At 44.5% G+C, this 23,725-nt stretch overlaps 1 protein-coding gene across 4 annotated transcripts in view; it reads left to right on the top strand.

Moving 5' to 3' along the window:
* The window catches only part of LOC140722102 (uncharacterized), a 36,198-nt gene that overhangs the window by 4,584 nt on the left and 7,889 nt on the right, over positions 1–23,725 (top strand). For 2 of the 4 annotated variants that reach the window (XM_073036894.1, XM_073036892.1), the window contains exon 3: positions 19,985–22,888. The exons of 1 other annotated variant lie outside the window; for it this stretch is intronic. In XM_073036894.1, coding sequence (XP_072892995.1) covers positions 20,396–21,787 — 1,392 coding nt within the window. In that variant the 5' untranslated portion in view covers positions 19,985–20,395 and the 3' untranslated portion in view covers positions 21,788–22,888. Of the gene's footprint in view, positions 1–12,185; positions 12,327–19,984; positions 22,889–23,725 lie in introns of those variants that run through there. One more of the 4 variants, XM_073036895.1, reaches the window with a different exon arrangement.

The raw sequence follows: 23,725 nt of genomic DNA, 5'->3' as shown, positions 1-23,725 counted from the left end.
TGCTTCAAAAGAGGCTTGCTCAATTACTTCACTGTCCATCACTATCGCATAGTCAGAATATTGTTTTCCTGATGGATCCACAAAAGAGTTTCCATCCTCATAAAACGTTGCCTCGGGCTAGAGGGGGTATTGCTAAATGGATGGGAGAGTCTGTCCTTCTTTCACTGTGATCCGGAAGGGCTAGAGCGGGTATTGCAGAATGGATGGGAGAGTCTGTCCTTCTTTCACAGTGATCCGGACAGGCTAGAGGGGGTATTGCAGAATGGATGGGAGAGTCTGTCCTTCTTTCACTGTGATCCGGACGGGCTAGAGGGAGTATTGCAGAATGGATGGGAGAGTCTGTCCTTCTTTCACAGTGATCCGGACAGGCTAGAGGGGGTATTGCGGAATGGATGCGAGAGTCTGTCCTTCTTTCACAGTGATCCGGACAGGCTAGAGGGGGTATTGCGGAATGGATGCGAGAGTCTGTCCTTCTTTCACAGTGATCTGGACAGGCTAGAGGGGGTATTGCAGAATGGATGGGAGAGTCTGTCCTTTCACAGTGATCCGGACAGTCTAGAGAGGGTATTGCAGAATGGATGGGAGAGTCTGTCCTTCTTTCACTGTGATCCGGACAGGAGGGCTGACTTCATGGACTGAAATTGCCCAGAGATGGGGTATAACGTCTTGGGTTCGGTCACTGTTAAAAGAATGTCTTACCAGATGTCCTGTTTTCACCTCAAACTCCTTCCAGTATCGGAGTTGGCCCACGGCAAAGTCTTGCCAGTCTCCCTCGGTGCTGGAGGCCTGTTTCATCAGAGTGTAGGCAAGGAGCCCTAGGCTCTTTGGCTTGAACCCAGGGCAAACCCTGAAGGTGGTATGGGGAACCACCAATCCTGTCTGTCGCCAAAAGAAATCTGGACCTTCAGTAAGAAATGCAATGCCGTCTCTTCCTTTAACCTCTCCAATCACCATGACTGGGAATTTCTGTCCCTCGAGGGGTGCATAATATTAGCTTTCCTCAGTTGAGCACCACGTAGGGTCATAACACAGAGTCACATGAGAGTCGGCCGCTGGCAGAAGGTGTTCAAATGTACTGGAGTCCAGATAAAGTGCCCACCCCTGGGTGGTCAGAAACTGAGGAAGCTATCAGTTGTTCGCAGTTCCAGCGTGATATCCTTGTCCGTGCATAGAATCTCGACTTCCAACGGACAGAGGAAGTCTCTCCCTACGAGATTACACCCCCGTCTGGTGGTGACTGTAAATGAAACCTCACACTGGTTCCCCTGGAATTCCACCTGCAGTGGCTGGGTACGTGAATACGTATGTTCCGTGCCTTTGAACCCTGACAGAGTGATTGTAGCGTCTGATAGCTGGAATCCCTTTTCCGATACTATTTCCTGATCGAGAGTCGTTGTGGTTGCCTCATATCAGTCATAAATGGAATTGGATTTCCAGCAACTTGCAATATTACACTGGGCTCTTCCTGAGGGTTGACACTCATGGTTGGAAGCATCTTCTTGTCAGTTTCTAAATGGGTTGTTGTCCCCACCTGTCCCTTGGTCGGTTTTTGTTCCCATTTCTGTTTCTCAGATATAGCCCGCTCGCGTCCTTCTTCCCGCTGAGCATATTCACCTTTAATATTAGTTCCCTTCGGGGTTGATGGGGATTCGATAGTTGGGTCCTAATGATATGTCAAAGCTCGTCGCATTCGATTTCGGTCATTGTCAGGCCAATCCATATTATTTGTTTTAATCATATTGGCTAACTTAGTTGGTAAGCATTGGAACAGTAGGGCATTGAACTGGGGGGACAGATTCCCATCATTAAAGTCTTGGTCTCCTGCGAAGGTGCCGTAGCAGGACACAAATCGCTCTCAATAGTCTGGTCCCCATTCCCCAGGTTTAGGTTTGCATTCAGGTACTTTAGTGATGTTTACAGGTTGCTGGAGAGCCCTTTACAAAGCTTGAATGATCTGGTCTGTCTGTTCATTCTCATTATGGTTTCTCGCCTGTAACTCCTGATAGGTTTGGTATCTCAATTCTGCCTTCCATTTCCACCCCTCATCAGCTGAGAGAATCATGCAGGAGAGACCGAATAAATCTTGCAGAGTCGCATTAAACATTTGTGTAGTACTGTGGACACACTGAGCAAACTGTGCTGGTTTTTCTTTTCTATCTGGGGCATGATTCATGATCATTATCATTTCTTGAGGCTTCCAGTCTGCATACACAGGATTCACTGAGGGCTGTCCCTTCTGCTAGTCCTAGGGGGAGCATTTGCTACTGCTGTTCAGGAGGATTTAAACTAATGTGGCGGGGGTATAGGAACAAGTGCAGAGAGACAGAGGGGTGTAAAATGAGAGTAGAAGCAAAAAGTTGTAAGGTGAAAAGTAAAAGTGACAGGCAGTCAAATCCAGGGACAAAAATCAAAAAGGGACACTTTTCAACATAATTGTATAAGTGTTGTAAAAACAAGCCTGAAGGCTTTGTGTGTCAATGCAAGGAGCATTCGTAATAAGGTGGATGAATTGAATGTGCAGATAGTTATTAATGAATATGATATAGTTGGAATCACAGAGACATGGCTCCAGGGTGACCAAGGATAGGAGCTCAACATCCAGGGATATTCAATATTCAGGAGGGATAGACAGGAAAGAAAAGGAGGTGGGATTGTGTTGCTGGTTAGAGAAGAGATTAACGCAATAGAAAGGAAGGACATTAGCCTGGAGGATGTGGAATCGATACGGGTAGAGCTGCGTAACACTAAGGGGCATAAAACGCTGGTGGGATTTGTGTACAGGCCACCTAACAGTAGTAGTGAGGTTGGGGATGGCATTAAACAGGAAATTAGAAATGCGTGCAAAAAAGGAACAGCAGTTATAATGGGTGACTTCAATCTACATATAGATTGGGTGAACCAAATTGGTAAGGGTGCTGAGGAAGAGGATTTCTTAGAATGTGTGCGGGATGGTTTTCTGAACCAACATGTTGAGGAACCAACTAGAGAGCAGGCCATTCTAGACTGGGTATTGAGCAATGAGGAAGGGTTAATTAGCAATCTTGTCATGCGAGACCCCTTGTGTAAGAGTGACCATAATATAGATAGATAGATAGATACTTTATTCATCCCCATGGGGAAATTCAACCTTTTTTCCAATGTCCCATACACTTGTAGCAAAAACTAATTACATACAATACTTAACTCAGTAAAAATATGATATGCATCTAAATCACTAACTCAAAAAGCATTAATAATAGCTTTAAAGATGGAGAGTGACATAGTTAATTCAGAACCAAATGTTCTGAACTTAAAGAAGGGCAACTTTGAAGATATGAGACGTGAATTAGCTAAGACAAACTGGCAAATGATATTTAAACGGTTGACCGTGGATAGAAACATAGAAAATAGGTGCAGGAGTAGGCCATTCGGCCCTTCGAGCCTGCACCGCCATTCAGTATGATCATAGCTGATCATCCAACTCAGAACCCTGTACCTGCTTTCTCTCCATACCCCCAATCCCTTTAGCCACAAGGGCCATATCTAACTCCCTCTTAAATATAGCCAATGAACTGGCCTCAACTGTTACCTGTGGCAGAGAATTCCACAGATTCACCATTCTCAGTGTGAAGAAGTTTTTCCTTATCTCGGTCCTAAAAGTCTTCCTCTTTATCCTTAAACTGTGACCCCTCATTCTGGATTCCCCCAACATCGGAAACAATCTTCCTGCATCTAGCCTGTCCAATCCCTTTAGAATTTTATACATTTCAATAAGATCCCCCCTCAATCTTCTAAATTCCAGCGAGTAAAAGCTTAGTCGATCCAGTCTTTCTTCATACGAAAGTCCTGCCATCCCAGGAATCAATCTGTTGAACCTTCTTTGTACTCCCTCTATGACAAGAATGTCTTTCCTCAGATTAGGGGACCAAAACTGCACACAGTACTCCGGCTGTGGCCTCACCAGGGCCTTGTACAACAGCAGTAGAACCTCCCTGCTCCTGTACTCAAATCCTCTTGCTATGAATGCCAACATACCATTTGCCTTTTTCACCGCTTGCTGTACCTGCATGCCCACTTTCAATGACTGGTGTACAATAACACTCAGGTCTCGTTGCACCTCCCCTTTTCCTAATCGGCCATTCAGATAATAATTTGTTTTATTGCATATGAATGTTGAGGAACAAACTAGAGAGCAGGCCATTCTACATTAGGTATTGAGCAACGAGGAAGGAAATGTTGTCGTGTGAGACCCCTTGGGTAAGAGTGACCATAATATGGTGGAATTCTTCATTAAGATGGAGAGTGACATAGTTAATTCAGAAACAAAAGTTCTGAACTTAAAGAAGGTTAACTTTGAAGGTATGAGACGTGAATTAGCTAAGATAGTCTGGCAAATGATACTCAAAGGGTTGACGGTGGATATGCAATGGCAAGCATTTAAAGATCACATGGATGAACTACAATAATTGTTCATCCTAGTTTGGCAAAAGAATAAATCAGGGAAGGTAGTGCACCCGTGGCTGACAAGGGAGATTTGGGATAGTATCAAGTCCAAAGAAGAAACATAAATTAGCCAGAAAAAGCGACATACCTGAGGACTGGGAGAAATTCAGAGACCTTAATTAGGAAAGGGAAAAAAGGTTATGAGAGAAAGCTGGCAGGGAACATAAATTACAGCTTTGTGAAAAGAAAAAGATTGGTCAAGACAAATGTAAGGACCTTTACAGTCAGAAGCAGGTGAAATGATCATAGGGAACAAAGACATGGCAGACCAATTGAATAACTACTTTGGTTCTGTCTTCACTAAGGAGGACATAAATAGTCCTCCGGAAATAGTAAGGGACCGAGGGTCTAGAGAGATGGAGGAACTGAGGGTAATACATGTTAGTAGGGATGTGGTGTTAGGTAAATTGAAGGGATTAAAGGCAGATAAATCCCCAGGGCCAGATGGTCTGCATCCCAGAGTAGCCCAAGAAATAGTGGATGCATTAGTGATAATTTTTCAAAACTCCTTAGATTCTGGATTAGTTCCTGAGGATTGGAGGGTGGCTAATGTAACCCCAGTTTTTAAAAAAGGAGGGAGAGAAAAACCGGGGAATTATAGACCAGTTAGTCTGACGTCAGTGGTGGGGGAAATGCTAGAGTCGGTTATCAAAGATGTGATAACAGCACATTTGGAAAGAGGTGAAATCATCGAACAAAGTCAGCATGGATTTGTGAAAGGAAAGTCGTGTCTGACGAATCTTATAGAATTTTCTGAAGATGTAACTACTAGAGTGGATAGGGGAGAGCCAGTAGATGTGGTATATTTAGATTTTCAAAAGGCTTTTGACAAGGTCCCACACAGGAGATTAGTGCGTAAACTTATAACACACGGAATTGGGGGTATGGTATTGATGTGGATAGAGAATTGGTTTGCAGACAGGAAGTAAAGAGTGGGAGTAAATGGGACCTTTTCAGAATGGCAAGGAGTGACTAGCGGGGTACTGCAAGGCTCAGTGCTGGGACCCCAATTGTTTGCATTATATATTAATGATTTAGATGAGAGAATTAAATGCAGCATCTCCAAGTTTGCAGATGACATGAAGCTGGGCGGCGGTGTTAGCTGTGAGGAGGATGCAGGGTGACTTGGATAGGTTAGATAGATAGATAGATAGATAGATAGATACTTTATTCATCCCCATGGGGAAATTCAACCTTTTTTCCAATGTCCCATACACTTGTTGTAGCAAAAACTAATTACATACAATACTTAACTCAGTAATAATATGATATGCATCTAAATCACTAACTCAAAAAGCATTAATAATAGCTTTAAAAAAAAAAGTTCTTAAGTCCTGGCGGTTGAATTGTAAAGCCTAATGGCATTGGGGAGTATTGACCTCTTCATCCTGTCTGAGGAGCATTGCATCGATAGTAACCTGTCGCTGAAACTGCTTCTCTGTCTCTGGATGGTGCTATGTAGAGGATGTTCAGGGTTTTCCATAATTGACCGTAGCCTACTCAGCGCCCTTCGCTCAGCTACCGATGTTAAACTCTCCAGTACTTTGCCCACGACAGAGCCCGCCTTCCTTACCAGCTTATTAAGACGTGAGGCGTCCCTCTTCTTAATGCTTCCTCCCCAACACGCCACCACAAAGAAGAGGGCACTCTCAACAACTGACCAATAGAACATCTTCAGCATCTCACTGCAGACATTGAATGACGCCAACCTTCTAAGGAAGTACAGTCGACTCTGTGCCTTCCTGCACAAGGCATCTGTGTTGGCAGTCCAGTCTAGCTTCTCGTCTAACTGTACTCCCAGATACTTGTAGGTCTTAACCTGCTCCACACATTCTCCATTAATGATCACTGGCTCCATATGAGGCCTAGATCTCCTAAAGTCCACCACCATCTCCTTGGTCTTGGTGATATTGAGACGCAGGTAGTTTGAGTTGCACCATATCACAAAGTCCTGTATCAGTTTCCTATACTCCTCCTCCTGTCCATTCCTGACACACCCCACTATGGCCGTGTCATCAGCGAACTTCTGCACATGGCAGGACTCCAAGTTATATTGGAAGTCTGATGTGTACAGGGTGAACAGGACCGGAGAGAGTACGGTTCCCTGCGGCGCTCCTGTACTGCTGACCACCGTGTCAGACCTACAGTCTCCCAACCGCACATACTGAGGTCTATCTGTCAAGTAGTCCACTATCCAATCCACCATGTGAGAGTCTACTCCCATCTCTGTTAGTTTGTGCCTTAAGATCTTGGGCTGGATGGTGTTAAAGGCACTAGAGAAGTCAAGGAATGTAATCCTCACAGCACAACTGACCCCATCTAGGTGAGAGAGTGATTTGTGCAGCAAACACGTGATAGCATCCTCCACTCCCACCTTCTCCTTATACGCAAACTGAAGCGGATCCCGGGCGTGCCTGGTTTGTGGCCTCAGATTCTGTATTATCAGCCGCTCCATGGTCTTCATCATGTGCGACGTCAAGGCAACAGGTCTGAAGTCATTCAACTCCTTTGGTTGTGGATCCACTGTCTGGGTACTCTTCTCTGGTCTAGACTCATGTTGAAGATGCGCTGTAGTGGTTCTCCCAGTTCAGTCGCACAGGCCCTCAGTAATCGTGGGGAAACTCCATCCGGTCCAGCCGCCTTGCTGGTACAGATCTTCCTCAGTTGACCTTCCACCTGTGCAGCCGTAATCCTGGGCGTGTGCAAGGTCTCCTGTGAGTGGCTATTTTCCTGTGAGGGAAATAAGCCTGGTGTGGAGTTCTGCGGTGAGGATGAGATTGTGCTGTCGAACCTATTGAAGAAGTTGTTCAGCTGGTTCGCTTTCTCCACATCTCCACTTATGTTTGCCCCCCGCTTTGCACCGCATCCGGTGATGATCTTCATCCCATCCCACACCTCCTTCATGCTTTTTTTTCTGCAGCTTTTGTTCTAGCTTCCTCCTATACTGCTCCTTTGCCCCCCTTATCTGTACTCTGAGTTCCTTCTGAACTCTTTTAAGCTCCAACCGATCACCATCTTTAAAGGCCCTCTTCTTCTGGTTTAGGAGGCCTTTGATGTGACTAGTGATCCAGGGCTTATTATTGGGATAGCAGCGAACAGTTCTAACAGGAACAACGGCATCCACACAAAAATTAATATAGTCCGTTGTGCATTCAGTGACCTCCTCAACACCCCCACAGAGCCCCCCTTGCAGTACATCCCAGTTAGTAGTACCGAAGCAGTCTCTCAGGGCCTGTTCAGCTTCAGGAGTCCACTTTCTAAAAGAGCGTGTGGTAGTGGGATGCCTCATCACGATTGATTTATATCTGGGCTGTAACAAAACCAGGTTGTGATCAGCTTTCCCCAGTGCAGGCAGCGGGGATGCACTGTATGCATCCTCTACGTTTGCATACAGTAGGTCAATAGTCCTATTACCCCTGGTGTAACAATCCACATACTGGGAGAAAGCAGGTAGTGTCTTGTCCAAAGTCACATGGTTGAAGTCCCCTGTAATTAACACCAGTGACTCAGGTGAGTGGGCAAATTCATGGCAGATGCAATTTAATGTGGATAAATATGAGGTTATCCATTTTGGTTGCAAGAACAGGAAAACAGATTATTATCTGAACAGTGGCCGATTAGGAAAAGGGGAGGTGACCTGGGTGTCATTGTACACCAGTCATTGAAGGGAGGCATGCAGGTACAGCAGGTGGTGAAAAAGGTGAATGGTATGCTGGCATTCATAGCAAAAGGATTTGAGTACAGGAGCAGGGAGGTTCTACTGCAGTTGTACAAGGCCTTGGTGAGACTGCACCTAGAGTATTGTGTGAAGTTTTGGTCCCCTAATCTAAGGAAAGACATTCTTGCCATAGAGGGAGTACAAAGAAGGTTCACCAGATTGATTCCTGGGATGGCAGGACTTTCATATGAAGAAAGACTGGATCGACTAGGCTGATAATACAGAATCTGAGGCCACAAACCAGGCATGCCCGGGATCCGCTTCAGTTTGCATATAAGGAGAAGGTGGGAGTGGAGGATGCTATCACGTATTTGCTGCACAAATCACTCTCTCACCTAGATGGGGTCAGTTGTGCTGTGAGGATTACATTCCTTGACTTCTCCAGTGCCTTTAACACCATCCAGTCCAAGATCTTAAAGCACAAACTAACGGAGATGGGAGTAGACTCTCACATGGTGGATTGGATAGTGGACTACTTGACAGATAGACCTCAGTATGTGCGGTTGGGAGACTGTAGGTCTGACACGGTGGTCAGCAGCACAGGAGCGCCACAGGGAACCGTACTCTCTCCGGTCCTGTTCACACTGTACACATCAGACTTCCAATATAACTCGGAGTCCTGCCATGTGCAGACGTTCGCTGATGACACGGCCATAGTGGGGTGTGTCAGGAATGGACAGGAGGAGGAGTATAGGAAACTGATACAGGACTTTGTGATATGGTGCAACTCAAACTACCTGCGTCTCAATATCACCAAGACCAAGGAGATGGTGGTGGACTTTAGGAGATCTAGGCCTCATATGGAGCCAGTGATCATTAATGGAGAATGTGTGGAGCAGGTTAAGACCTACAAGTATCTGGGAGTACAGTTAGACGAGAAGCTAGACTGGACTGCCAACACAGATGCCTTGTGCAGGAAGGCACAGAGTCGACTGTACTTCCTTAGAAGGTTGGCGTCATTCAATGTCTGCAGTGAGATGCTGAAGATGTTCTATAGGTCAGTTGTTGAGAGCGCCCTCTTCTTTGTGGTGGCGTGTTGGGGAGGAAGCATTAAGAAGAAGGACACCTCACGTCTTAATAAGCTGGTAAGGAAGGCGGGCTCTGTCGTGGGCAAAGTACTGGAGAGTTTAACATCGGTAGCTGAGCGAAGGGCGCTGAGTAGGCTACGGTCAATTATGGAAAACCCTGAACATCCTCTACATAGCACCATCCAGAGACAGAGAAGCAGTTTCAGCGACAGGTTACTATCGATGCAATGCTCCTCAGACAGGATGAAGAGGTCAATACTCCCCAATGCCATTAGGCTTTACAATTCAACTGCCAGGACTTAAGAACTTTTTTTAAAGCTATTATTAATGCTTTTTGAGTTAGTGATTTAGATGCATATCATATTATTACTGAGTTAAGTATGTATGTAATTAGTTTTTGCTACAACAAGTGTATGGGACATTGGAAAAAATGTTGAATTTCCCCATGGGGATGAATAAAGTATCTATCTATCTATCTATATCTATACTCACTACAATTTAGAAGATTGATGGGGTATCTTATTGAAATGTATAAAATTCTAAAGGGATTGGACAGGACAGATGCAGGAAGATTGTTTCCGATGTTGGGGGAGTCCAGAACGAGAGGTCACAGTTTAAGGATAAAGAGGAAGACTTTTAGGACCGAGATGAGGAAAAACATCTTCACACAGAGAGTGGTGAATCTGTGGAATTCTCTGCCACAGGAAACAGTTGAGGCCGGTTTATTGGCTATATTTAAGAGGGAGTTAGATATGGCCCTTGTGGCTAAAGGGATCGGGGGTATGGAGAGAAAGCAGGTACAAGGTTCTGAGTTGGATGATCAGCCATGATCATACTGAATGGCGGTGCAGGCTCGAAGGACCGAATGGCCTACTCCTGCCCCTATTTTCAATGTTTCTATGTGTGGAAAATTAGAATCTCCCACAATCACAACCTTGTGCTTACTACAAATATCTGCTATCTCCTTACAAATTTGCTCCTCCAATTCTCGCTCCCAATTAGGTGGTTTATAATACACCCCTATAAGTGTTACTATACCTTTACCATTCCTCAATTCCACCCAAATAGGCTCCCTAAATGAGCCCTGTAATCTATCCTGTCAAAGCACCGCTCTAATATTTTCTCGGACAAGCATTGGAATACCTCCCCCTCTTGCCCTTCTGATTCTATCACACCAGAAGCAACGAAATCCAGGAATATTTAGTTGCCAATCACACCCCTCCTGCAACCATGTTTCACTAATAGATACAACATCATATTTCCAGTTATCAATCCATACTGTAAGCTCATCCACCTTTCTTACAATGCTCCTAGCATTAAAACAGATGCATTCAAGAAACTTTCCACCTCCTCCTCTCTGTTTATCCCTAAACAACTTTATTATCTCTTTTTTTTCCTTCTCCCCTACATCTTCAGTCTGAGCGCTCCTACACCAGGGAGGAAGTTCAAATCATCTCTGTGTTAAAAGTTTAGCCATCATGGTGACTGAAGGCAGCTGCAGGTTCATGAGGGACTGTTACTGTCAGATTCTGCAGTTCTTGCGGCTGCTCATCGCACCCAGGACTGAACCCTGGTCACTGAGCATTGGAGGAGTCTGTTCTGCTGATGTTAGCCTTAAACTAGACTGGTGTTTAATACAATGGATCTGTGAAAGATAAATCAGTTTTTATCAAATCCCGTGTCTCAGGTACTTACTGTCTCGACCACACTGACAATGTACGCTAGAGAGGCCACTCGGCCCATCTGGTCCCTGCCCATGTTTCTGTTCTATATCAGTATATCAAAATCTCTCCCTGCCGTTCCCCTCTCACTCTGCCTGAGATGACAGGTTGCAACTGTTCACCACTCCGTGGGATAGGAGATTTCCCTTGAATTTCATGGGAACATATAAATGCACAACACATTACAGATGCTTTGTCCCACATTGCTGTGCCGACCATGTATCTTACTCCAGAAGCTGCTTAGAATTACCCTGCCACATAACCAACCATTTTCCTAAGCTCCATGTACCTATCTGAGAGTCTCTTAAAAGACCCTATTGTATCTGCCTCTACCACCGTCACTGGCAGTGCATTCCACACACACACCACTCTTTGTTTAAAAAACTTAGCTCTGACATCTCCTCTGTACCTACTTCCAAGCAGCTTAAACCAATTCCCCCTCGTGTTAGCTGTTTCAGCCCTGGGGAAAAAGCCTCTGGCTATCCACACGACCAATGACTCTCATCATCTTATACACCAGCATGAATTTCTTCAGGGTGAATAAGACGATGAGCTGACTGTAGTTTTGACGTTCTCTCTCTCTCCCTCTCTCTCTCTCTCCTTGTGTCTGACGTCACAGTCCTGCCTCACTCAGGCACTTAAAGCGACACTCACAGTAAACGAACCTGCGGTCTCGTAACACAATGCGCATCTAAAGTCTGACAGCAGACTAGCGAGTGAATCTTCGATGGTGCAGAGTCATAAACTGAAGAGTTGCCAGATTGAGTCAGGGCTTTGGGGTTCCAGAGAGAGATGGGGTCTAGAGTTTACGAGGAGGAGGAATCAGACCAGTAGGAAGTGGCTACAAAAGAAAGATCAGAAACATTTGGAAACTGGTTGACCAGAAAAAAAAGGTTAATTTCAGGCAGCAATTGTGGAGAGAGGAATAAATAGAAAACGTTTAGACAGAGCCCCTTCAGCATGCCTAGCCTGTGTACTCCTCTGCTAAGTTGCTCTCTGAATTACAGAGTTCCTCCAGCGTTTTGTGTGTGTGCGTCTCTGTATTTCCAGCAACTGCAGAATCTCCTGTGTTTTATATCTGCATCTTACTTTGGCATTAGATACACGTTGATATTGAGTATATTGCTTATGGGAGCCGCTTTCTGAGTTAAAGCAGCTGCAGATTTTTCTATACACACGATTAAAAAAATGAGGTATGGACATTGGACCGGTGCTTGCAGAAATGTTTAATGGCACCGTGATTACCCATAGGGCCATGCGTTAAGAATTTCGCCGGCGCTGAAGCGCCGATGAAATGCGCAGGCGTCAGGCTGAGGACGTCCCTGAGTTTCACGCATGCGCGCAGTACACAGAAGGCCTTGAAAATGTCGGCTGCAGGTAAGAGCGATTCTCCGTGTTTTTATCTTAAACACTGACTTCGGGACGATTCCTGTGAAATCCGGACACCGTGGCCAGCAATCCCGGAACAGTCCTGCTCTCTCCCCTCTCTCTCAGCCCCACGATCCGTACACGGGCCCCGGGGAGCTTCCGGTTGATGAGGGAATGGGAACCGATGGATCTCTCAGACAGAGCTGAGCTCCAGCTATCTAAATGCAAGGATTAGGAACTCGGAGAAAGGGAACAAAATCTTTTACATCAGCAGTTGAGAAAATCGGCATTAGTACTCTTTTCCGTAGATGCTGCCTGGCCTGCTGAGCTCCTCCAGCATTTTGTGTGTGTTGCTTCCTCTACCTCCTCTTGCTCTGGACTTTTCTACCGGTGAGAACATGTTTTGTCCCATTCTCCCTGGCTACATAATGATATCAAACACCTTTGTCCTGGGCAACAAGCAGCTTTCACATCACAAATGTGCCAGACTCCAGTGAGACAGAGAACTGCCCTTACTTTCATATTCATTGGGATTTCATTCACTGAGTTCACCACCGTCAGTCATTGGGGGAGGGTTCAGGGGGAATATTTATGTAGAATACAGAAACTAGTGATGCCTGTGTGCATTGTGGTGATGCAAGAGTTGCTGGAGAATTTGCAAGTGGGAAGAATTGGAGTGATATTTGGAAATCTGACTTTTTAAAGCGTAATTTAGCAAGCAAACCACATATGGACAATGTGCAAAAGCTTTGGTGAGAAAATTCCCCATTTCCTGTTACAGACCTGCTACATAGGTTGTGTGAGAGTGCAGATGAACTCGATCAAACCCAGAGGAGATGTAAGTTCCTATTGACAGTGACTTGCCAGCTGTGAAAATGAATACCTCTCTATATAAAATTCACTGTGCACATCTTGTCACTGGGTAAAAAATACACAGTACAAAATTTATCTGCACACTGGTTATTACAAATTAGAGGGGTATTGGAGGGAAGGAGGGGAGACCTCCAGTGTCCCTGATGCCCTCACCTACAAGATGTGCATCCAGCTACAGCTTGTAACCAACCCTGCACTTCAATGAGCTGCAACTTGAAATGGGTGAATTCCAGATCATCCAGCAGTTGGAGGGGGTGATAGATATGACATGAAGAGAGGTGAGTTACTCCCAAGGTGCAGGACACAGGAAACTGTGTGAGAATCAAGAGGGGGAATGAGGTTAAATATCCATCGCAGAGGACTCTTGTGGCCATTTCACACAACAACAGGTGGACCACTTTAGAAGCTGTTAGATAGATAGATAGATAGATAGATACTTTATTCATCCCCATGGGGAAATTCAACATTTTTTCCAATGTCCCATACACTTGTTGTAGCAAAAACTCCTTACATACAATACTTAACTCAGTAATAATATGATATGCATCTAAATCACTAACTCAAAAAGCATTAATAATAGCTTTAAAAAAAAAAAGTTCTTAAGTCCTGGCAGTTGAATTGTAAAGCCTAATGGCATTGGGGAGTATTGACCTCTTCATCCTGTCTGAGGAGCATTGCATCGACAGTAACCTGTCGCTGAAACTGCTTCTCTGTCTCTGGATGGTGCTATGTAGAGGATGTTCAGGGTTTTCCATAATTGACCGTAGCCTACTCAGCGCCCTTCGCTCAGCTACCGATGTTAAACTCTCCAGTACTTTGCCCACGACAGAGCCCGCCTTCCTTATCAGCTTATTAAGACGTGAGGCGTCCTTCTTCTTAATGCTTCCTCCCCAACACGCCACCACAAAGAAGAGGGCGCTCTCAACAACTGACCTATAGAACATCATCAGCATCTCACTGCAGACATTGAATGACGCCAACCTTCTAAGGAATTACAGTCGACTCTGTGCCTTCCTGCACAAGGCATCTGTGCGGGAATTACCTGGCAGAGGAAAGTCAAAAGGCTGATCGGGGATTCGTTAGTTAGAGGAACAGAACAAGAGGGGATGAATATCCTAGTGGTAAGTCTTGCTAGTGGTAGTGAGCAGGGGAGGGGGTGATGTGGTTAAAATAAGTTGTAGGGGGAATGGGAGCCAGAATGACAGAACAGATAGTGGAGACGGTGAATTGAATTGACTTTATTAGATACATATTTCATAAACATGAGGAGTAGAAATATTTACCTTACATCATCTAAATGTGCAATGTGTAATTTATAGTAATTTATAATAGATAGTTTGTACATAGGACAGTCAATATAACATGGAAATGCAATTGTATCAGCATGAATTAATCAGTCTGAGGGCCTGGTAGAAGATGATGTCCTGGAGCTTGTTGGTCCTTTTGCTGTGGTACCGTTTCCTGGATGGTAGCAGCAGGAACAGTTTGTGGTTGTGCTGAATTGGGCCTGTTTGTCCCTGATATTCTTTGGGCCCTTTTTACACACCTGTCCGTGTAAATGTACTGAATCATTGAAAGTAGATTGTGCAATGTATAATTTCCTTGTTTATATTTAGAGACATTTTTTGGTGTATAAAATGAGGTGTATTGAGCGTGTGAGTGGCCAGAGGAGTGTTTTTTTCCCCCAGGGTTGAAATGGTTAATGCCACTTTTCCACACTCCCATAGACTCTTTGTCCATCTCCTGAGTAAATAGAAATGGAAAAATATTTAAGATCTCCCTCATCTGCTTTGGTTCCACACGTGGATTGCCATTCCGGTCTTCCAGAGGACCAACTTTGTGCCTTGCAATCCTTTTGCTCTTAATCTATCACTAGAATCCCTGAGGATTATCCTTCACCTTTTCTGTGACAGCAACCTCATGCCATCTGTTAGCCATCTTGATTTATTTCTTATGTGTTCTCTTGCATTTCTTATACTCCATAAGAAACTGACTGCCTATCCCTGTTATGCAAATCCATTTTGTGCTTTACCAGGGTCTCAATATCTCTTGCAATCCAAGTTTCCCTGCAGTTTCTATCTTTACCTTTTATTCTGACATACCCGCTTGCTACTTTCAAAATGTTGCTTTGAAGGCCTCCCATTTACCAAGCACACCTTTGCCATAAAACAGCCTGTCCCAATCCACAGTTGCCAGATCCTAGTGTTGATTCCAGGTGTTGATCCATGCCCTGAACACATCCACCTTTCCTTTTTTTTTTAAACTTTTTTTATTGTTTTCAAATAGTTACAGAATAAATGTGCGTGGAAAAAAAAAGTGTTACCCAGCCCCCCTCCCCTTAACCCCTCCCCCTAACATCCCTATTAAAAAAAATCAGAAAGAGAAAAAAAAGGGGATGCCTGGATGTTGGAAGATCCCCACATGCTCCACGGAGTTCTCATTTTTTAAAAAAATATATGTTAAAATTCTTTTTCTTTTCAATCTATAATAATACCTAATCTTTCCACTTTCGTGGTATCCTGGGAAATCTTTATAAAAGTCTCCATGTTGCTATGTGTGTCCCCACCAATCATCCAGGCAAAAAGATAGAAAAAAATTAAAATATAAAGGAAAAAAAAAATACCCCCCTACTAATGTTGTGGAAAAAAGACACAACATTACCCCCCTCTGCTGTACGGGTCATGGCAACCGCCATGATTACACACGTGAATCCCGCAGTAACCGATCCACAGCCTCCCAGCTCCCCCGCAACATAAAAAAGTATATATATAAGAAGAGAAAAAAAAATACTGTTCTCATTTAGTATTTCTAAAATTTTGCTTTTCTCTTCTGTAATATCCATAAATGTCCATCACTTCTGTTCCTTGGGTCTATCTTCATCTTTAATCCATTACGTTTGGAAGCCTCTATGTGTAATTAGCGAATAGATGGAAGTTCTTGTACAAACTCCTCCGCTTTTCGATAATCGGAAAAAAAATTTTTTCCGTCCTCCAAAAAAATTATCAGTGTTGCTGGATGACGCATTGTAAATTTATAACCCTTTTCCCATAAGGCTTTTTTCGCTGGGTTAAATTCCTTCTTTCTCTTCAACAGGTTGTGACTTATATCCGGATAAAAAAGAATTGGTTTCCCTGCTATCATCAGTGGCCCGTTTCTATTTTTGGCACTTTGGGCAGCGGCCTTCAGGATCTTTTCTTTGTCTTGGTATCGTAAGCATTTTATCAAAATTGATCGAGGGTTTTGATCAGCTCGAGGTCTTGACCTTAAAGATCTATGCACCCTTTCAATCTCAATTGGAGTTTCTCTTTCCATTTCCAATTTTTCAGGAATCCATTTTTGAAAAAAAATTATTGGATCTTCTCCTTCTATATCTTCTTTAAGTCCAACAATTTTAATATTATTTCGTCTACTGAGATTTTCAAGCTTATCAATTTTTTCCATAAATTGTTTTCTTTCTGATGTCCAAGCAGTATTTTCCTTTTCCATTTTGTCCATTCTTTCAACCATGTCTTCCGTTGTAGTTTCCAAGTCCGTAATTCTTTTTTCCATTTTTTCCTGTCTCTTTGTCATTTTATCAAGCATAGCCTCCATATTGGTAATTTTTTTTTTCGAGTATTTTTTGATTATTTTTAATTACTTTTAATGTGTCTAATTTACGCATTATTTGCCTCAAAGTCTTTTCTATATTTCTAGAAGGACTTTTACCTCCTTCAGCTGATCCTTCCGAGAGATTTGATTCTCCCTCCGATTCGCTATCACTTTCAGTTGCAGTGGTAGCTGGGCTTTGTAGTTCTTTTTGCTCCCGTTTGCGCATGCTCCATCCTTCGCGTTTGCGCAGTTCACGATGTTTTTTTCCTTTGGAAGTGGCCGGTGTTGCCACCATCTCCTGTTCCGTATCACCGGTGATATAATGTACCTGAGATCGCGGTTCCTCGGTAGACGTAGGCCTTGTTCTTGTTCCAACTTGCGTAGTCTTCCCGGTATTAGTTTTCTTCATCTTCCTTCCTTGAGGCATAGCTTGACACAGTCCGGAGACGTTTATAAGTAACTTTTAAAAAGTATTGACTAACTTTTCTTCATTTAAACATTAATTTATTAACTTTTTACGGGAGAGCTGGGTCCCTGCGTCTCGATCCTACGTCATCACGTGATGTCCCCCACATCCACCTTTCCTACGCTGCTCCTTGTATTGAAATATACAGGGCTCAGCATATTCACTGCACCATGCTCAACTTTTTCATTCCTGACTTTGTCTGAGGACTGAACAACATCTGTCTCCACAACCTCTCCACTATCTGTTCTGTTATTCAGGCTCCCATTCCCCCTGCAACTTTAGCTTAACCCTCCTTACCCCCACCTCCCAGCATGCAGCTCTATCACCCCCTTGGCTTTCCTCTCCCAGATCAAAAAAAAGGAGGTGCGTACCAGGTACAGGCAGATAGGAACAAATGGGGTCCTTATGAAATACAGGAAATTCCAGTGAACACTTATGAACGAAATAAAAGAAGGCATGAGGTTGCCCCAGCAGACAAGGTGAAGGAGAATCCTTAGGGATTCTGCAGATATGTTAAGAGCAAAAAGATTCCAAGAGAAAAAATTAATCCTCTGGAAGATCAGAATGGTAATCCATATGAAGGGATAACATAGACTTGGGGAGATATTTTTTGCATCCGTATTTACTCAAGCTATGAACACAGAGTCTATAGAAGTGAGGCAAAGCCGCATCAACTTCATGGACCCTGTACCGTTTACAGAGGTGGAGGTGTTTGCTGTCTTGAGGCAAATCAGTGTGGATCAATCCCCAGGGCCTGACAAGTTGTTCACTGGGACCCTGCGGAAAACAAGTGCAGAAATTATTGGGGCCTAAGCACAGATATTTAAATCATCCTTAGTGACAGTTGAGGTACTGGAGGATTGGAGGACAGACAATGTTGTTCTGCTGTTCAAGAAAGGCTGTAAAAATAAACTAGGAAATTATACGTTGGTGAGCTTGACATCAGAACTGGGAAAGTTATTGGAATGTGTGTGCAGGAACCCGATATATACTGTAAGTATTTGGATAGTTGTAGACTGATAAAGGATAGACAGCATGGCTCTGGCCAATCTTATAGAGTCTCTCAAGGAAGTTATCAGGAAAGTGGATGAAGGCAAGGCAGTGAATGTTGTCTACATGGACTATAGCAAGGCACTTGACAAAGTCTCATATGGGAGGTTGGTCAAGAAGGTTCAGTCACTCAGCATTCAAGATGAGACAGTAAATCAGATGAGACACTGTCTTTGGGAGAAGCCAGAGTGTGGTAGCAGATGGTTGCCTCTCTGACTGGAGGGGGGTGTCTAGTGGTTGCCACAGGGATCAGTGCTGGATCTGTTGTTGTTTGTCATGTATATCAGTAATCTGGATGATAGTGTGGTTAACTGGATCAGCAAATTTGTGGATAACAACAAGACTGGGGGTTTAGTGGACTGCGAGAAGACTATCATGGCTTGCAGTGTGATCGGGACCAGGTGGGAAAATGGTTTTAGAAATGGAAAATGGAATTTAATGCAGACCAGTGTGAGTTGTTGCACTTTGGTATGACCTACCAAGGGAGGCCTTTCACAGTGACTGGTTGGGCATGGAGGAGTTTTGTGGAAGAAAGGGACCTGGGAATACAAGTCCTTAATTCACTGAAAGTGGTATCACAGGTAGATAGGGATGGAAAGAATGATTTCAGCCCTTTGCCCTTCATGAACCAAAGTACTGATAACAATAGATGGATGTTATGTTGACTTCTAGAAGACATTGGTGAGGCCTAATTTGGAGAATTCTATGCAGTTTTGGTCACCTACCTACAGGAAAGATGTAAAAGAAGTTCAGAGATTTCAGAGAAAATTCACAAGGATGTTGCCATGTCTAGAGGGCTTGGGTTATAAGGAAAGATTGAACAAATCAGGACTTTATTCCTTGGAATGCAGAAGATTGAGGCGAGATTTGATTGTGATAGAGAAGCACAGATAGTGTTAATGCAAGCTGGCTTTTTCCATGAAGATTGGGGGGTACGACAACCAGAGGCCATGGGTTAAGGGTGAAAGGTGAAATGTTAAGGGGAACATGAGGGAAACTTCTTCACACAGATGGTTATCCGGCTGTGGAATGAGCAGCCAGCACAAGTGGTGCATACGAGCTCGATTTCAACATTTAAGAGGTTTATGTTGGTACCTGGATGGTAGAGGTGTGGGAGTGGGCTGTTTAAATAGTTCAGCACAAACCAGATGGCCCAAAGGGCCTGTTTCTGTGTTGAAATTTTCTATGATTGTGACAAGAACCTGAAATAATACAAAAATTCACTCTAACCCCTTTTGACAGCTGTGTGAACCAACCAGTCATTTCAGCAGGAATGTTTTATATGGCGTTAAAGCTGTGGCACTTTAAGTTAATAATACATAAAAGAAAATCCCAGCTGCACGTCAAGAAAAACTATTTGTGTGCGACTGTTTCAGTTACTGTGGGGCGAGGAACCCATGCAGCTCAGCAGGAACAGGGAATAATACCAATGGAGAGAGTCAAACTGAGCCAAGGCATAGATTGGAGATGGCAGAAATGCCCCATTCTTATAGAAACAGGAAGAGCATCAGGGAATTGATGGTCATTCCAGATACCAGCACTCTGCCCAGTCAGGAGATGATTTCTCTGTCCAACTTGGGTTGAACCTCACTGTAACAGTGTGATACCAGATCAAACCTTGGTAACTCAAGTAATCTCATCTGAAATGTTGTCCTACACACATTGATGGATTTTGTAAATCTTTTTACAGGTTAAAAATGAGAAGGAATTCGTCTCCAGGACGCTCAAACACGGCACAGCAGTTTTGTTGTCTCTGTCGAGATATTTAAGAAGTGGAGCAAGGGATCCAATTGACCATCCTTCCTGCTCAGACTGTGGGGAGGGATTCACTCAGTCATTTGACCAACTGGCACGCCTGTAATTTACACAGGAGAAAGGCCTTTCACCTGCTCAGACAGTGGGAATGGATTCTCTCGGTTATCACAATTGAAGGTACATCAGCAAGTTCACACTGGGCAAGGCCATTCACATGTTCTGTGTGTGAGAAGGGGTTCAGTCGGTCTTCCCACCTGTGGACACACCAATCAGTTCACACCACACTGGGCAGAGGCTGGTCATCTGTTGAATTTCTGGGAAAGGATTCACACAGTCATCTGACCTAATGGCTCACCAGCGAGTTCACACAAGGGAGCAGCCATTCACCTGCTCAGAATGTGGGAAGGGATTCACTCAGTCATCCAACCTACAGAGTCATCAGCGAGTTCACACTGGGGAGAAGCCGTTCACCTGCTCAGAATGTGGGAAGGGATTCACTCACTCAGGCAACCTACAGAGACATCAGCAAGCTCATACAGGGGAGAGGCCATTCACCTGCTCAGTCTGTGGGAAGAGATTCACTCAGTCATCCAACCTACAGAGACACCAGCAAGTTCACACTGGGGAGAAGCCGTTCACCTGCTCAGTCTGTGGGAAAGGATTCACTCTGTCATCTACCCTAATGGTACATCAGCGAGTTCACACTGGGGAGAAGCCGTTCACCTGCTCAGTCTGTGGGCAGAGATTCACTAATTTATTCAGCCTACAGAGACATCAGCGAGTTCACACTGGGGAGAAGCCATTCACCTGCTCAGTCTGTGGGAAAGGATTCACTCGGTCATGTACCCTACTGGTACATCAGCGAGTTCACACTGGGGAGAAGCCGTTCACCTGCTCAGTCTGTGGGAAGGGATTCACACAGTCATCTACACTACTGGTACATCAGCAAGTTCATACTGGGGAGAGGCCATTCACCTGCTCAGTCTGTGGGAAGGGATTCACTCTGTCATCTACCCTACTGGTACATCAGCGAGTTCACACTGGGGAGAAGCCGTTCACCTGCTCAGTCTGTGGGAAGGGATTCACTCAGTCATCTACCCTACTGGTACATCAGCAAGTTCACACTGGGGAGAAGCCGTTCACCTGCTCAGTCTGTGGGAAGGGATTCACTCTGTCATCTACCCTACTGGCACATCAGCGAGTTCACACTGGGGAGAGGCCGTTCACCTGCTCAGTCTGTGGGAAGGGATTCACTCTGTCATCTACCCTACTGGTACATCAGCAAGTTCACACTATGGAGAAGCCGTTCACCTGCTCAGTCTGTGGGAAGAGCTTCACTCATTTATCCACCCTATGGAATCATCAGCAAGTTCACACTGGGGAGAGGCCATTCACCTGCTCAGTCTGTGGGAAGGGATTCAGTCAGTCATCTACCCTACTGGTACATCAGCAAGTTCACACTGGGGAGAAGCCGTTCACCTGCTCTGTCTGTGGGAAGAGCTTCACTCATTTATCCACCCTACAGAGACACCAGCGAGTTCACACTGGGGAGAAGCCGTTCACCTGCTCAGTCTGTGGGAAGGGATTCACTCAGTCATGTACCCTTCTGGTACATCAGCGAGTTCACACTGGGGAGAGGCCGTTCACCTGCTCAGTCTGTGGGAAAGGATTCACTCAGTCATTCACCCTACAGGGTCATCAACGAGTTCACACTAGAGAGAGGCCGTTCACCTGCTGAGAATGTGGGAAAGGATTCACTCAGTCATCCCACCTGCTGGCACACCTGTCAGCTCACAATGGGGAGTGGCCATTGTTTTGAATCCCTGGGTTTTGTTTGCTGTGGACTGTCATTTTAAGAGAGAGAGCGAGAGAGAGAGATTAAGAAGGCAAATCAGTCTGACTTGCAGCTTGTTTACATCGCGTGCAGTTTGTTTAGTTTTAACCGAGGACACAGACACTCAGAGTCAGACAGAGACGAAGGAGGAAAAATGGAAGAATCGAAACCAGGGAACTAGTGGCCAAGGGTCACTGTTTGGAACTTTCCTTTGCCCACAAGGGTGGGCTAATTATCGATTCACCGTACATCGAATGTGTGGTTGTCACCTCATTGGATCCATAGGAGTGGATCTGATTTGGCGCATCCTGTGGAGACCACTTATGTGTTAACCCTTGCCTGGCTGTGGTGTGGTAATTCATTAAGACGATACCAATTATGACAAGTCACTTCGGGTGATTATTAGTATGTGGATTTGGAAGGATGACAGATAAAATCTACAGCGACTGTTGGGCTCGTTTTACCACCATGGAACCTGTGGAATACGACATAATTGCCTTCTCTCAACATTTACCCTGGATTACAATTATCTCTCTCTCATCACCTATTCTGTGGTTGAACTGAACTTTCATACTTTACCATCTCAAGACTCCAAGCCTTTTTTCCCCTGAGCTCAATAGTTTGGGAGTTATATTTATACACATAACACTGACGAGGAAATCTACAGATGCTGGAAATTCAAACAACACACACAAAATGCTTGTGGAACACAGCAGGCCAGGCAACATCTATAAGGAGAACTGCCGACGTTTCAGGCTGAGACCCTTCATCAGGACTAACTGAACGGAAAGATACTAAGAGATTTGAAAGTAGTGGGGGGAGGGTGAAATGCGAAATGATAGGAGAAGACCGGAGGTGGTGGGATGAAGCTAAGAGCTGGAAAGGTGATTGGCAAAAGTGATACAGCGCTGGAGAAGGGAAAGGATCATTGGACAGGAGGCCTCGGGAGAAAGAAAGGTGGGGGGGAAGCACCAGAGGGACATGGAAAACATGCAAAAAATTAAATATGTCAGTGATGGGGTAAGAAGGGGAAGACGGGCATTAACGGAAGTTAGAGAAGTCAATTTTCATCCCATCAGGTTGGAGGCTACCCAGCCGGTATATAAGGTGTTGTTCCTCCAACCTGAGTTTGGATTAATTTTGACAGTAGAGGAGGCCGTGGATAGACATATCAGAATGGGAATGGGACATGGAATTAAAATGTGTGGCCACTGGGGGTAGTCTGTTGCTGCTGGTTCATTTCTAAAGCGTTACGGTTTGTAACAAAATGGGGCCTGCATCTGGGATATGAACAAATTTAAGGATTGATTTATTATCGATTTCATTGGGGAAATCCCTTTTGATTTATCTGTGTGTGGAAAACCAGCAGCAATGGATGTTGATAGATATCTGGAAGTGTGAACCTCTCAGGCATTAGAGGACACCAGAAGGATTGAGTTATTGAGTATTGCTAAAACGTTAATACTTGCTAAGGTGAAATTGACAATGCGGAGGGTACAGATGCAGAGGATAATAGCTGAACATTATGTATCCGACGGTGTGTTTAAAGTGGAGGAGTTCGAGGTGTTTCCTGAAAGTAAACCTCGTGAGCTTGAGCTCCAGTACAAGTTAGAAAACTTAAAGATGGAGGCTCCGGAAAGGCAGAGGCAGTTTCAGGCTGGAGAGGCAGAAAAGCAGAAAGAAAATTCTCTTACAAAGTGTAATTAAGGGGAAGGCTCAGCAAGCCTATTCTGCTTTGACAGTTCCTGAAGCAGCTTATTATTTATTTATTTATGCTGCCCCAATCATCACCACTGGACTATAAACGTGCAGGAGCAGTGTGTGGTTCAGTGCTTTGCTCAA

The sequence above is a fragment of the Hemitrygon akajei genome, unplaced genomic scaffold (genome assembly GCF_048418815.1).
Source record: "Hemitrygon akajei unplaced genomic scaffold, sHemAka1.3 Scf000069, whole genome shotgun sequence".
Lineage (NCBI taxonomy): Eukaryota > Metazoa > Chordata > Chondrichthyes > Myliobatiformes > Dasyatidae > Hemitrygon > Hemitrygon akajei.
This window is presented reverse-complemented; position numbering and strand designations above follow the sequence as displayed.